The 14,548-nt window shown below is 46.6% G+C and overlaps 1 protein-coding gene across 1 annotated transcript in view; it reads right to left on the bottom strand.

The window, feature by feature from the left end:
- Positions 1-245: 245 nt before the first annotated feature.
- ITPR2 (inositol 1,4,5-trisphosphate receptor type 2) overlaps positions 246-14,548 on the bottom strand; it is a 261,956-nt gene continuing 247,653 nt past the window's right edge. The window contains exons 56-57 of the mRNA XM_086611258.1: positions 1,973-2,134; positions 246-735 (exon numbers count right to left, since the gene is read on the bottom strand). Coding sequence (XP_086467384.1) covers positions 649-735; positions 1,973-2,134 — 249 coding nt within the window. The 3' untranslated portion in view covers positions 246-648. The remainder of the gene's footprint in view (positions 736-1,972; positions 2,135-14,548) is intronic.

Genomic DNA, 14,548 nt, shown 5'->3' with positions numbered 1-14,548 from the left:
AATGTTTCTCTTTGCAACTCTTTTTCTATTTTTTTCTTCTTCCCACCCCCCAGTCTTTTGAGGTTTTTCCCCTTTCCCTCCTAATAGAAGTTACTTGAAGCAACATTATTGCTTACCCAACTGACATATTTATGGTAATTAAAAAATAGTAAATGCCAAGCAAATATGACTAACATTGCTATTTGGCAAATAAGCCAGAAACGACTTCTATTGATTCTGAACCAGGCTGTCGTATTTGCGTCCACAAACGTTTCTCCCTTCTTCTGCTCATCTCGGTTATCCCAGCCCTTTAGGGAGAAGCCTGAAGGCAGCTCCAAGGACGCGGCCAGCCGCTGCCCCGACCTCCGTCGCGCACGGCAGCTGCCGCCGAAGCCATCGAGTCGCAGAGCGCAAACGCAGCTGAGTCGGGCCCCGCGAACGAACACAAACGAGCTCCCTTGTATCTCTCCAGTTGTAGGTTGTGGTCCCTTTCAGCCATGAAAAACAGCTACAGATTGTTCCCAGAGCTAAACCACTTAACATCTTGGCACTTGGTTGTTTTTAACTTCGTAACAATAGGCACTGTTCACTCCTCTCAATCTCAGTTTTTCATTCTATGATAAAGCAGGAATACTGATGAAAGGCTAGTCACGGCTTCTCCCCGTGGTATCAGGGTGGTGGCATGTGATGATTCACATGGGGTGTGTTTGATCCCAGAAAGCCCAGCCTCTGCTTATTCTTCCTTTGTTCTGTCATCTAAGGTGGAAAGGCAGAGAGAGACGAGTTGAAATTTTTTTCCCTTTTTTTTTTTTTTTTTTTTTAGTATTATTTAGCAGTCACAGAGCAAGATACATATAAGCAAAACAACAGGGAGTGGAATTCTTTCCTTCAGCATTGAAAATTACAAGTAAGAGACGCCTTTGAAGTGGGAGATCTGTTTCCTGCAAAGTATGGACATTTTATTCTCATTTGTACATTATTCTTATCCAGCGGCAGGTCTTACTGTGTATTATTTGTGCTGCTATCACATTGCGTAGCCCTGCAGAGGGTCAGCATTTGCACTTGGTGCTGTACAATCATGGACTTAAAAGATGGTCCCAGCCACACAGAGTTTAGATTTAAGCCAGGAGAGAACAGATTCAGCCAGAGAGTCATGAAAAAAACCCCACCAGGACGGTACGGGTAAGCACAATAAGCAATGGTCTCAGTGCATCCAGTCTAAACCTTTGTTTCACAGGAAAAAAGAGTTTTATGGAGGGATTTGAAGGGGGATAATTAGATAACTGTTGATGCCACTGAAGCGCTTCCCATAAAGAAAACACAAAGATGCTTTTCTGAAACTGTAATGAGCAAACCAGAGGTGACCAGTAGCTTTAGTGAAAAAGGAGTTGGCCTTTTGATCCTGAAGTGAGAGAAAACACGCAAGATGGTTTAGGCAGGACTAGGGTTTTAAGTAGGGCTTGTGCTCCATACGGGAGAGAAGGGGGAGCCGTGGGAGGGGTACAAAGACCAGGGTGACACAAGCAAAGCAACAGGCTCGGCAAATTGTTTTTGCAACAGCACTGTTGATATTCGTAGTGAGGGAAAAAGAATCTAAGTGTTGGATTCAGAAAGCTTTTCTGCTGATTCCCACCAGTATGCAGCTATTTTGGATGTTACACCTTTTTTAATGCTGGGTTATGCAGTACCTGCATATGCAAAATCTATGATCGCTTCTGCAGTTTCCCCTCTGTCCTCGCACACTCACTGGGGGGATTTCGTAACTAATTCCCCCTCGGCTTTTCTCCTTACCTGTTCTCTGCTGTTGCTAATGGAGTACAATTTCATTCCAAACCTGTATCAGTGTATCTACTCGGAAAGCTTACTGGAGGGAAAGATAAAACCTTTCTGAGACAAAAGTCTCTTTTGTTAACACTGTCCTGACTGTGAGCTGATGAAAGCCAGCACGTTCACCCACACGCGCTCACATTGCTACCCACTGCGGGGCACTTACCTGTTCCTTGAGCTCAGCGAGCTGACTGGAAAGCTGTTTTACAAGGCTCATGGTTGACTCCAGCCTCTCTTGCAGGTTCCTGATTTCGTTTTGTTCACTGTCGCCTTCATTGCTAACCAGGGACATGGCTCTCATGCGAGGGAACCAGTCCAAATTCTTCTCCTACATGGATATTAGAAAAATTAGTAACGTTAGTAAAGGGTTTATGCAGTGCTACTAAGCTGAGACCAGAGAATGAAAACTCAGAAGGACTTCTACTCAGTGGATGACACACAGCAAGTGAGCTTAAGAAGCAGAAAATTCAGAAAATATTACACACAAGCATTTTTATTCTTGGTTCTCCTTAGCTACAAAGAAGGAATCAACTGGAAAATCTTGGTTGCCCACAGCTGCACCCATATTGCAGCATGGGCAGTGTTGGGCAAATTCATTCATGGCTCCAGCACACAGAAACGCCCGCTGGTTCAGCACTGGGGAGACTTCTCCGGTACAGCAGCACCAGGAAAGCCCAAGTACTCCCTGTGCTTTGCTCTTAAGTGTATGCAGGGACACATTTCCCCACTGTCTCTTCAGCTTGGCTGGTCTCCATCTATTTCAGCTGTCCTTGCGGCAATGTCAGCGAGCCAACATCAGGAAAACAAGACCAGCCAGAGTCCCCTCCAGACTGGCCTGGAGCGTGCTGACTGTGAGAGCAGAGAGACCTTGGATTCAGCAGCCCACAACAGAAGATACGAGGTCCTGGGAATGGCTAACGCATCAGTGTGCTGTTTGGACTGTATACCTTAGGTAGATGCAAGCACAACCCCACGGCCAAAGGCCAACCTGCTAAAGACGAAGCACTACACGGGACAGCACCGAATTGGGTGTTTCTCTGTTCACAGACTCAGGCTATGAATTCAACCAGAATAAAAACACTGTAAATAGATGATAAGGAGTTGGGAAGGTGCTGTGTATCAGCATGAGCCTGAATTGTCTCCATGGCTTGAGGGCACAGATATTTGTGTGCAAAGCGTAACAGATGGAGAGGACTGAAGGGTGCAAGCCTACGAGGAGTGACAACCATGTGGCAAGAAACCCTGTTTGCCTGAAGGCTTGAGGCAAAGGAAACAGATCCTGTAGCTGGTGATGCGTTACATCAACGCACCTCTGCCCTCTGCCCGGGGGGAGTGGGAGGATGTGGTTAGATCATATGCATGGTGTTTTGCAACGGGCCTCTACGAACACGTGCGCTTGATAACTTTAGAAGGGAAACAGAATGAGTTGAAGTGTGCTTCTTCCAGTCTCCTGCACTGTGAATGGCCCCACACAAATAGTATTATATTGAAAAGAAAAGGAGGAAAGAAAAGGAGGAAAGAAAAGGAGGAAAGAAAAGGAGGAAAGAAAAGGAGTTCTTTCCAGAAGCCCACCTACAAGACTCCTGGCAGGCAAGAGCTGTGCTACTTACGTTGTCTGGGCTTGGTATTTGGTAAAGTTTTAAGTGCACCAAACTTACTGTAGTCTTGCACTTTGCTTCACCATGAAAACAAAAAAGCCAGCGATGATTCTGCAGTATTTACAGCCGGGCAGCCCAGGGCAGCCGTATGTGAGCAGGGTCCGCGTGGGCTGGCCTGGCAGAGCTGTGAGCCCTGGGACACGCCAAGGGAATACAGAGTTATTGTGCTTCCAGAGACAGATCTTTCTGCCCTGATCATCAGACTCTCCCCTCCTACAGCAACGTGGTTTAGAAACAACCAAGCTAACCCTCAGTAAGCATGGAAGCACTTATGGTATTCATTTTTTCCCACTATTTGCTTTAGCCCAGTCCTCTCTGTTACCCTGGATAAAACTAAATGCAAAGCTGTAAGAATTTTGGCTCGTTTACTTCTTTTTAACTCAAAACTTCTAACGAGTTTTCATCTGGCTGTGCAACCTCTGGTGCTGTCACTAAACCGACGAGATGTTCAGGGAATGAGACCGTGCCCCTCCGTTGCATTCTGCGGCCCAGGGCTCAGTCAGGCGTGTGCGCTGGTGGAACGGGGCCTCTTTCCTCGCTGCCCACTTTTTGAGCCTCGTGATCTCATTATGACAATTTACTGTGGTTACGCATGATGCCATTTTCAATGGGTCATAACTCATTCAAATCAAAACCTGTTTTCACCAGCTCTGCTGGTGAGCTCGAAAGGAGCGCACGTGACCCTCCCTGCTGGATATCCCCGGCGGACACACGCAGCGGTAGACTCCTATTTCTGCTGCGTGCATTTCTGCTTACAAGACCAGCATTCATTTTCCACGAGTACGCTCTGATACTTATTTTAAATTTATTTTGGCTAGGATCTAGCAGAGCGTTCATCACGTGCCCAGCGCTAAGCACAGGTGTACTCATTTACACTAAGCTTAGTTTGTGCACGGTGCCTGTCTGGATCAATGCCTTTTTTTCGCAAAACCTTTGCCAGCAAATTTGTCTGACACTACAGGCACAGAAAGTTAATTCAAAATAGCTACAGCGAACAGAGCTGTGCTTGTATCTGAACGTTTCCTGGAAGGCTCTGTTATCTGCACCCATTAAAGCTTCTCTTGCTTGAAGCACCTGAAGATACCAAACGCAAGGCTGCGTGGCCATAGAAGCCAGCTGAGGGGCCAGGAGCCCTTTCTGGCAAGGCTCACCGTAACGCCAAAGTCTCTAAAGCCAGAGAGAGCAACCTGAGCCTCCATCATTGCGGTTCTTGTGTTTGCTGAGTGCTGCTGCCAGGATTGTGAAATGCACTTTGCTAGTTTTGTTTTCCATCCGCCACTCCCTCGCTCCTCCAGGACGCAAGGCAGAGACCGCCGACTGCCTTGGGAAGATTTTTGTGGACTGACCCTCCACCGCACTGTAGTGTCCAGAGGAACGCCACACAAACCTGTGTGGATGTCAGATGTCCCAGCTCAGTGGGCTTGCCTCTCTCGAGGCTCCCAGTGTTACCCTCTTCCCTCCTCCTCGGCGCAACATTATACTTTCTGGGAAGAGGGATGACCAGGATCAGGTGAAGACAGGGACAGAGCATGCAGCACCTCACCTGTTGCCATACAATGTGTGGTGTTGACGGTAGGTCTTCGGCTGGAACCACTTTGGACCACATGCCAGCTCATCTCAGCCACCACGAGCTCCAGAATCACGGATGCTCAATGATAGTCACGTGTGCCCAGCTTTGCCTTTTCAGCAACACTGTGATAATCTCTCCCAAGAAAGAAACCCAGTCGTGGTTTAGCTACAAACCAAGAAGATCTGGGCGGTTTTTGCCAAAACATTGCGGAGGATCAAGCCAGGACTTGAGCCAAGTTCTATGAGAAGCTGATGGGTTTGCACGGGCCGGAGATCTCATGAAAAGGTGCTACTGACTTCTATAGCCTTTCCTGGCAGCAGAGAGGCAACAGGTCAAACAGCTGACCACACGTCTCTCATTTGGCAGTCCCAAGTGCTGCATTGGGTGCAGGCAGGACTTTGCTTGTTGGTTCTCAACTGCATACACGTCTAATGATATCCAGTCCAGCTGTGTATCTTTGTCATTCAGTATCAGAGAGATTCAAAATTCTGTAGGTCGGTAGGAAACACATTCTAGCCTGCCAACCTGCCTTTAGGTTAAAAATACTTAACTAGCTTTCACCGATAGTTCCACTATAGTGCACGCAGTAGGTATATTCCTTGGCTGAACTGCACGCTTTTGCCAGCCAATATTATCTTCTTTCTCCATCGCATTATGAACTGCAGAACTTTATTAAAGGGCAGCATGAAAATTAGCTCTGGCGCACAGCCCTATTTGCTGAGTCTGTACCACAAACAAACAGCAGTTGCTGCTGGGGACAAAAAACTTTTGACCGCAAACCTGCCAGGATCCAGAAGGTAAACTGGACAAGTTTCTTCTGCTGAAAATTGTAGTGATCTGTAAGCATTCATAGAGGGACAGGCACTCTGCGACTCCTCAGCTATGGGAAAGCTATTTTTACTTCAGGCTAATTGCTTGCCAATTACCTGGAGGTAGTTAACATGTTTGTACAACCCCAAACGTTTGTTCTGGAACTTAAACGTCTATGGGCTCGGTCCAGGGTTCACCTTGACCAACTAACACGTTAGAGCTGTAACACGCCTCCCCTACGCTGCAGGTGTGCTCCTGCTTGGCCTTCCTAACTGGTGCAGGGATGGGATTTCGCAGGGAGCTACTCGTCACGCCTGAGCTAATACTCTCAGAAATCCAACCATTTTGCCCAGGATAGAGCTCTCCCAGACATTTTGAAGCCAGCCTGGAACCGAGCAGCAGTTTGGATGAGGGAGGTAGGCTGCTGGCAGGGAGCAGGGCAAACCTCTGCAAACAGCTGTCACAGGACTCAATCAGCAGCCACGGGGTTGGCGCGAGGTGACACAGCTCGAGCATAAATGAGCTCGCAGAGGGTGAGGTATGTGGACGGGACGTTTTAAAACGAAGTAGCTGCCTGGACACAGAAGTAATTGTTAAAATGTACTGAAATCTTCTTTCTAAACAACCAGGGCTGAACGCAGTGTATTGTTACTGTTAGTTCATTTTTGCACATGACAGCAGCTATTCGCGGCCCAACTGCAGCAGCCCACCTACGGATCGCAGCATCTTCTCGCTCCACATTCCTTCCACAAACATAACATGAGCTCGTATTTAAGTATACATCTGTGTTCAGGGCAGAGAGTAAGCCAGACAGGAAGGCTGCACGGACAGAAAGGAGCCGCAGCCTCCTCTCCGTCAGTTCAGCTGGGGGGAGGGGAAAAAAAAAAAAAAAGGCAAAAGGCAGGTGGGGCTTGCCAAAAGGCTGCGGGCCAAAGAGACTGCACACGAGCAGAGCAGACATTTCATGTGGCGATCCAGCACGCTCGCTCCCGCCGTCCTTCCCCCCTCCGGCTGGCAAGGCTCCAGTGGGAATGACAGCTCAGCTGGGGCGAACACCTCTGCGAGGTACTCTGGGTGCACGCAGCCGCCAGGTGCCGACGGCGCGGGCACGCACCTGGGAAACCACAGGGCTGAGAGCCTTTGCTGCTGGCGTTTTCTGAGAAACCTCAAGCTCTTCTGTTCGGAGAGGCACGTTCAGAGCAAAAGTCTGTGTTTGCCTCCTGGAGTTTTCTACGCGACTTTCTCCTCGCCTTCTGTGGGCTCTCCAGGGGGAGGGCAGAGCTACAGGCTAAGTCCTCCCCTCAGTAAAACATGGCCATTTTTCTGACTTTGCTAGCTTCGGTTGCGCACGGATGGAGACAAGATCGAATAAATTTGTCTACTGCTTCTATAGTTTGTAAAAAGTCTCTCTCAAGCCATCCCTGTCCCGTTGGCACAGCCAACTGGCTTCAATCAAGCTCTCACGCTGAGCTGAATCCATGCCTCCGGAGTAATTGGCAGAGGGACGTGTCTTTAGGAGGTGCTGGTTTCACAGGCTAGCAGCGAGATGGATCAGCCGCGACCAGCAGGAAAGACTGGGCTGAGCCTTTAAAAAATAGATTACTAGATAACAATGAGAGAAAATAGGTCAAAGAGTAGGATGAGGGGGACGAAGTAGAGGAGCAAAGGCAGCCTGATGCCGCGGCACCGCCAGCTGTACCAGGCTCTCATTTCTCCAGCAGACTCTTAACGTGGTGACTCGCAGCCCCTTCTACCCTGTGACCCCTTGTCGCAACACGAAAACAAACCGTCTCAGGACTTCCCTCCTGTCTATCCAGAAAGAAAAGTGGTGATGATTGCTCATGACTCCTCCCGGGTTGTGATCTCCCCAGCGCATCGTTCCCCCCGTCCGGCACAGGTCGCTGGCTCTTCGTGACTCGGCGGGGCGAGTGACACAGCCCTGGGGAGGGTGATTTGTTCCCTAATAGCAAGGCTGAGAAAACGAGCATGCCTCAAGCCTTCCGAGCTCCTCCGCCAGACAGGTGCTGAAGGGCGCAGAAGAGGAGCACAGACATGGCCGTGAAGGTTTGCTACCAGCACCGCGGTGTGCTGCGCTGGGCGCGTTGCCGCACCCCACCCCGCGACACGCACTCATGGCCACGCAACGAACAGCCACCGGCGTGGCAAGAGCCTCCCATGGCTTTAGGGAGGCTGCGGCCTCTCGAGTGCCCATCGGAGTGGTAAAGCCCTGCTGTGCCGGCGTTGGGGAGAGCCGCCTCGGCAGGAAGGCAAACAAACTGTCGGTGTTGCTGCTCCGAGGCGGGCAGCTCGTGTCCTTTCAGGCATGAGAACGAACAGGCCGTTCACTCCTCCTTTTCGAGCCAGCACCTTGAATAAATACTTTAGCCCCGGGTACAAAGAGATCTATTTACTGAGAAATTATTCTGTATGTCTGAAACGTAAATAAGTCCGTCTATTCCCTTCCCAGATCTGTTCCCTGTATAAGTGGAAAGTGATCAGTCCAAACGACCTTTTGAAAGCTATTATTTTTCTGCCTAGGGCCAGAGTCTGGTCCTAAAAGTCTGTAGTCGTGTAGCTCCTATAGCCACCTTAAAAAAAGATTTTGAAGATTTAAAGTATCTTGTGCTTTAGATGACACAGAGCAATAACCACTTTGTGATTTAATCACAGACAATAATAATTTGGTTCAGTGCATGATTCAGCTAATCCACAATTTGATAAACGTTCGTCCTAAACTACAAACCCAAATAGCTTTCTGCAAATCCTGTTTGACACTTTAATGTTAAGACTGTCTTTGATAAGCAATCTGCACTGTACAAGCACATAGGGAGGGAAATTAGGAATTGTTATGCATCTATATGCATCCACAACAGTAATTCAAGGAAAATAAAAATAAACCTTGGCAATTGCAGATAAATCTTTACACAACAAGAAAACTAATAGGTCTGGCTGGGTCTATACTGGGTTGATACATGCTACAGCTTCCACAGCTCTCGGGAAAATACAGAAATCTGTTTTCTCCTGAAAGAAGGTTGGAACCGTCTGCTTTCGCAGCATCATTGATGCATTTACTTTCATTTTAACTTGGCTAAATGTTTTCGTGGGCTGCAACAGAATCTATCAATGTAATTCTGAATAATTGTGAGTTCTTCAAGACCGATATCTAGGCCAGTCAGTTATAAATGTCTCAGTGTTTCAGGATCAGCATTCCCACTTGTGATATCCCTGCAAAAATTATGGCGAGGAATGATAATAAACCCCAAATTGTACAGATTTTTCTCTGATGTTGTACGTGGCAGTTTCAAAACTCAGCTTGAAACTCTGTAAAGGACCCTGCTTTTCCAAGAGCAAACACCCCAACATTTCTGCTCATCAAACACACCCAAGGAACTTGGCGTTTACCTCCAAGAGATGGAAATTATCGTGAAAATAATTTTTTACGGTTGAGACCATCAGTTTGAACGTGATCTCGCACTATTGTTGTGGGCAAAACCATATGCAAATGTTATGTACATGAGTCAGCAGCATCCCCTTACACTGAAAAAGGCCAACCGCGTCCCGGGCTGCATCAGCGAGATGCAGCCAGCACGTTGAGGGAAGCGATCCTGCTTCAACCCTGAGCACCTCCACCCTAGACAGTGGGAAACAGAAACCGAACTACGCAGCTTTGCCACCGGTCCACTGAGACCATGCCTTCCAGCTACTCTCCGGCTGGGAACCCAGGGGCGTGCAGGTGCGTAAGGACCGCAGCTGGCCACAGACTCATGAGAGCACGGCACGACTTCTGTGTGCTTGCAGGGTCCAAGCTTGTCTCCCACTCCAGCACTGCTCTCCTTGAGGCCACGTTTGCTTCTCGTGTCTTGCCTTCCCCGCAGCATGTGTTCATTTCTCAACCGTTGATTTCTTCTGCTGTTTCGATCGCTCTCTGCCACCTTATCTCTGTCATAACCCTGAGAATTGATATTCTCCTCTGCAGATCTTCAAGAATCCCAATGCTTCCATCTGAAGCTAGGATTTGGTGCTTAATACTTGTGCCCTTAAAATAGATATAATTATAGATTTGTGCAAATGTGAGTTTATTTTTCCACATTCCTATGTTTTTATGCTGTTAGTGGTTACGGGACATGCTTTAGGAAAAACACTTCAGATTATTCATTTAAAATAATTAAATTATTTCTGATATAATCCCTGGATCTTGTGCACAACGAAACAACATCTGGTATAGAGATTAGAAAATAAATGTTCTTGGCTTAATTTTTTTTTCTTTTGTTAAACAGATGTTGTTGATACAAAACCCCGAACTGTAAATCATAGCGTGCATGTGAACGCAGACTGTCACTACTGAGCAGAAATTTACTGTGGCTAGATAGAGATTTGAAACAGCGATGAATCACCGGCTTAGTAACTTTATTCACGTGGGTATGGTTTCAATATTCTGACATTAAGTGCACATGTCCTCAAAAAAAACCAAACTTTTAATGGCAGCATGGGAGGCTCTGGTTTAGTTCCAGCTGTCTCGCAGGGGGAAGCACAGCGTAATGCAATGGCAGCCTCTGCATTGAGGCACCTGGCAGTTCTCCGTCTCCTCCTTCGCAGCTCATTGGGGTGCTGGTACGGAGTCCCGCGGGCTCAGCTCCCCAGCACCGAGGATGCTCCGCTTCCCGCAGCACCGTGTCGGGCAGTGCCGTCACAGGAGAGGGGCTGAGCTGCTCATGCAGCCCCACCACCACCACCAAAACGACTGCAGCTCGAACCTCCTTCTCCCTCTCCTTCCCCCTCTGCCCCTGAATTCGTTTCAGCAAATTCACCGTTCGTTTGCCGGACTGGCTCACACCCAGCCGAATGGTAATGGTATTTCTGCTTCCCGGGGACTGCGTTTAAAGTGAAGAGAATTACGATGCTTCTCCAGCCCTTTGCCACTCCTGTCGAACTGCTTGCACTAGCACGCTGAAGCCCCCCTTCTCCTGTTCTTTTTTTTTTAATATTGATTTTCTTTTGCAAAACATGCTAGCAGGCACACTCCAGCTACTGAACTCCAGACAAAAGCCGACGGCACTAATCCCACTGCAATGTAAACATACCCTACGGTATCATGCCGCTGTTGGGGACGGAGATGGTGTCCGCTCTTTAGAGACATACTTACCATTCAGCTGGTAAGGACACCGCAAATTTTGACCCGTTTTTTACAATGCAAGCTGCTGGTTTGATGCAGTGCATCAGGGTCTAACTCCATAGTTAAACTCCAAACCATGACCTCCACTTCATGTCTTTTGTAGCACAGGATTCAGGCGCATACTTGTTGAAGCATATAGGGTTTTTTTCACGTTTAGCTTTAATTCTCCGGCCCTGTCACCTTGTATTTTGCAAGTACTGTCCATTTCCTAGCTTTAGCTTCAATTTGGTGTAACAAAATCTTTGGGAAATACAAAGACTCAGCTGGAGACTCGTTTTTCAGAGGCTCAGGACTTGACCTTGTTCTCAGCTTTACACAGGCAGAGCTTCGCTGATTGCAGCACGATTGTTCTGGTTCAGGATACTGCCAGAGTAAAGGCATTTTGAATCCTGATCTGAATGTTCCTGCTTTGGGCCCATTTTGACTCTGATGTATTTTGTACATGATGCAGTACAAAAGGACAATTTAAAGAACAACATTTTCTTTTAAAATTAATAAGAATTATTACCTATCACCAATAGGCCACATAGAACTGTTTTTTTAAGCAAGGATGTGATCAGGTATATACCATACACATGCATAAATGCACGTACTTGAGTATCAGTGGGAGGAGAGGAACAAGATCTGGGTTTCTTTTTGAAGAGTCTCTTAACAAAACAACACCAAGCAATGGACACCCTTCAGCCTTAGGGGCGTGAACGTTACCAACCTGTTCTCAAATCCCTTGTGCTGTTCAAACACTTGCCCAAGGGTTTTGTACATTCCTCTGCATGGCGAGCACGACCCCTTGCCCACGCAGACGCAATGGCCAAGGAGAGGCCCCTCAGCGGGTCTGGCTATGGCTGGATGAGAGGCAGATCCCACAGGGTGCCACCTGCCTACTGGGAAGGACGGAGCATTTTTATTCCCTTTGGGAAATAGGTGGAAACCAGCACAACCAGGCCCTCAAGGTGAAACGTCTATTCGTTCACGTTTGTGTCTACTTTGTGTTGTTTTCAGAGGCTGCAAGCATAGATCGATAAAAGAAAAAAACCCACCACGGTACTTCGTGAACCTTTATCTGCCTATGCCACATTTTCAACATTTTCATTTAGGGCTCTTGCTCACATTGCTAGGAAAATATTGAAATGGATCCTCTGTACAGATCTGCTTTTTCTTTTTCTTTGTATTTTCAGCTCAGCATTTAAATGCGGTTTGCTCTGTTCAATTAAAATGCATTTTCTCTTGAGAACAAGCAGATGATTGGTTTCACAAACCCAGAGTCACAATTTTCCTTCAGCAGCACCCAGCAAAACAAAAAACAGAGACAAAACATTTTAATCACATGTGTATAAAACACATAGGGTTCATTAAATATGATTTAAAGTTGCCTGTTTGTTTTGGAGACTCTTTAAAGCTGCTACTACCCCAAACTCACAGAAGTGTAATGTGATTCCCGATCTATTGAATTTCATAGGATGGCTGTAGTGGGTTCCATTATATATAAATTGGATGCAGCCAATTTACAATCTCCGATATACACTTTTATCTCAAAATGCCCTGTGAGGCAATTGTGTAAAGTACTTTATCAGGGATTGTTGTTGGTAATATTGCAAGATTTCATGATGTAAAAAATACATCAATGTCATTTAAATTGAACAAAATGGTTCCTGTTTTTTTTTCCTGTAGAGCATTTTTAACCATCTTCTCAACAAATTTGTTCAATAAATACCGTATGAAACAAACATTTTGCACTTTGTCCCACAGACGCAATTTGCCAACCTGATTGATTTCTTTCTCTACAACTAATCTGATTTCTTTCAGCTATATATCTTCTCTTTTATTAAAGATGATGCAATCATAGCTTTTTATCATACACACATCCACCATACTAAAAAGAGAGAAGATTCCGTGAACTAGCCTTGCAACCAAATAGAAAAACCTGACATAAATCTCATAAAGCTGATCCCAAAAGATAAATGGCACAATGAGACTGAAGTTATACAAATTCAGAAACTTGGCCATGCAGAGACATTCGGGCCGGTGGGTATTTCTTCCCACAACAGATACAGAAAACAAGTAACGTCATCATGTCTATAACACCTCGTAAAAAAAGCTCACACTAATGTTGCACCTAACTCCTCCAAATCTTGCTGCCTCTGAACTGTGACAACTCAGAAGCAGAACTACATTTTTTGTAGCCCTTCCTTGTTTTACTTCTTGTAGAATCTCACCACTATGTTTTGAGTCCGACCAAAGTTACACTTATTTACTTTTAAATCATGTTCCTGGTAAGGCAACAACAACCTCAGACTCATCATCCTGTTCTTCTACTAATTGCCCTTATGCCTTTGAGCAAATCCATATTCCTTCTTTTCCTCAGCATCTGCAGTTATCTACCTTGGCTATGGACAATTTTGGAGTCTCTTTCCCATTCAAGAAGCCAGAAGCTTAGTACCACTGTAATACAAAGAACAGTAATTGTTTTCAAATGTTGCAATAATATTCTCAAGCAGCACTGAAGTCTTCCGTATTTGTTGCTTCTCCCACCACAGAATTCAGTGTGGGCGCTTTGGGATCTGTTCATCTGGAGTTGAACTTCTTATCGCTCTCTGTGACCCCAGTGCAGGTCCAGTTTTCATTAGGCAAAGCCATACACAGCCAGCCCCAGGAGAACTGAGGCTCTCTTACTGCCAGGATTTTAAGCACAACAGTAGGTGCCTATCCAGTGCCTTGGAGAGCTTTTCCATCATTTGAAATCACAGGATAAAGGCCTGCCCACACACAGATCCATCTCAGGCCACATGCTTCTTTAACAAAGGGATAAAAGATGGCTTTTGCAAACCGCCTGGAAAGTTAACAGCTCCAGTCGCTGGCAGGTCAAGGCGGGAGTGGATTCCAGCGGGGAACCGCAGCTCGTGTCCTGCCAGCAGCGCTGCTCGGCTTGAGGGAGCTCCAGCTGGAACACCTCCATTCCATGTTCGTGGGGATGCGCAAGTTTCAAGGAACACAGCCTCATGTTCAGAACCCTCCTTGAGTTTTTAAGGCCAGCAGCAAACAAACAAACAGGAACCCAACTCGGCTCATTTATTTTAATTTGCAAATTGAATGAATTGAAGTTGGAAGGAGGACAAGGAGCCGTGACTACACTATATTATCAAGGTAGAACCCATCTTTATAGTAAAATCAGTTTTTGAAGCCTAAATACTGGACAACAGACAGGTGGCCAAATCTTCCAAACACAGAGGAAATCAAGCTAAGCTTACAACTAAGCCACAATACCAGAGGGTCCAAAAAGACTGGAGAGTATCAAACTACTGATTCCAGACCTCGCGGGGAAAAAACCACAAATCTCAATGAATATACTTTCGGGGAGTTTTAGGCTCCACTCTCTAACCTGCAATTACATTACAGCTTTTTATTCAGAAATTATTTCAAAGGCAAGAGGGGAAAATGGCAGGGTTCTGTTGGTGCTGGGACATGTGCTTCTAGGAGTTAACAAGAATATGAGAGGCTGAGCACAGGGCAGCAGGGACAAGGGCAACGGCATGG

The sequence above is a fragment of the Tauraco erythrolophus genome, chromosome 4 (genome assembly GCF_009769465.1).
Source record: "Tauraco erythrolophus isolate bTauEry1 chromosome 4, bTauEry1.pri, whole genome shotgun sequence".
Lineage (NCBI taxonomy): Eukaryota > Metazoa > Chordata > Aves > Musophagiformes > Musophagidae > Tauraco > Tauraco erythrolophus.
Note: the sequence above shows the minus strand (reverse complement) of the source record. Positions and strands in the feature narration are given on the sequence as shown.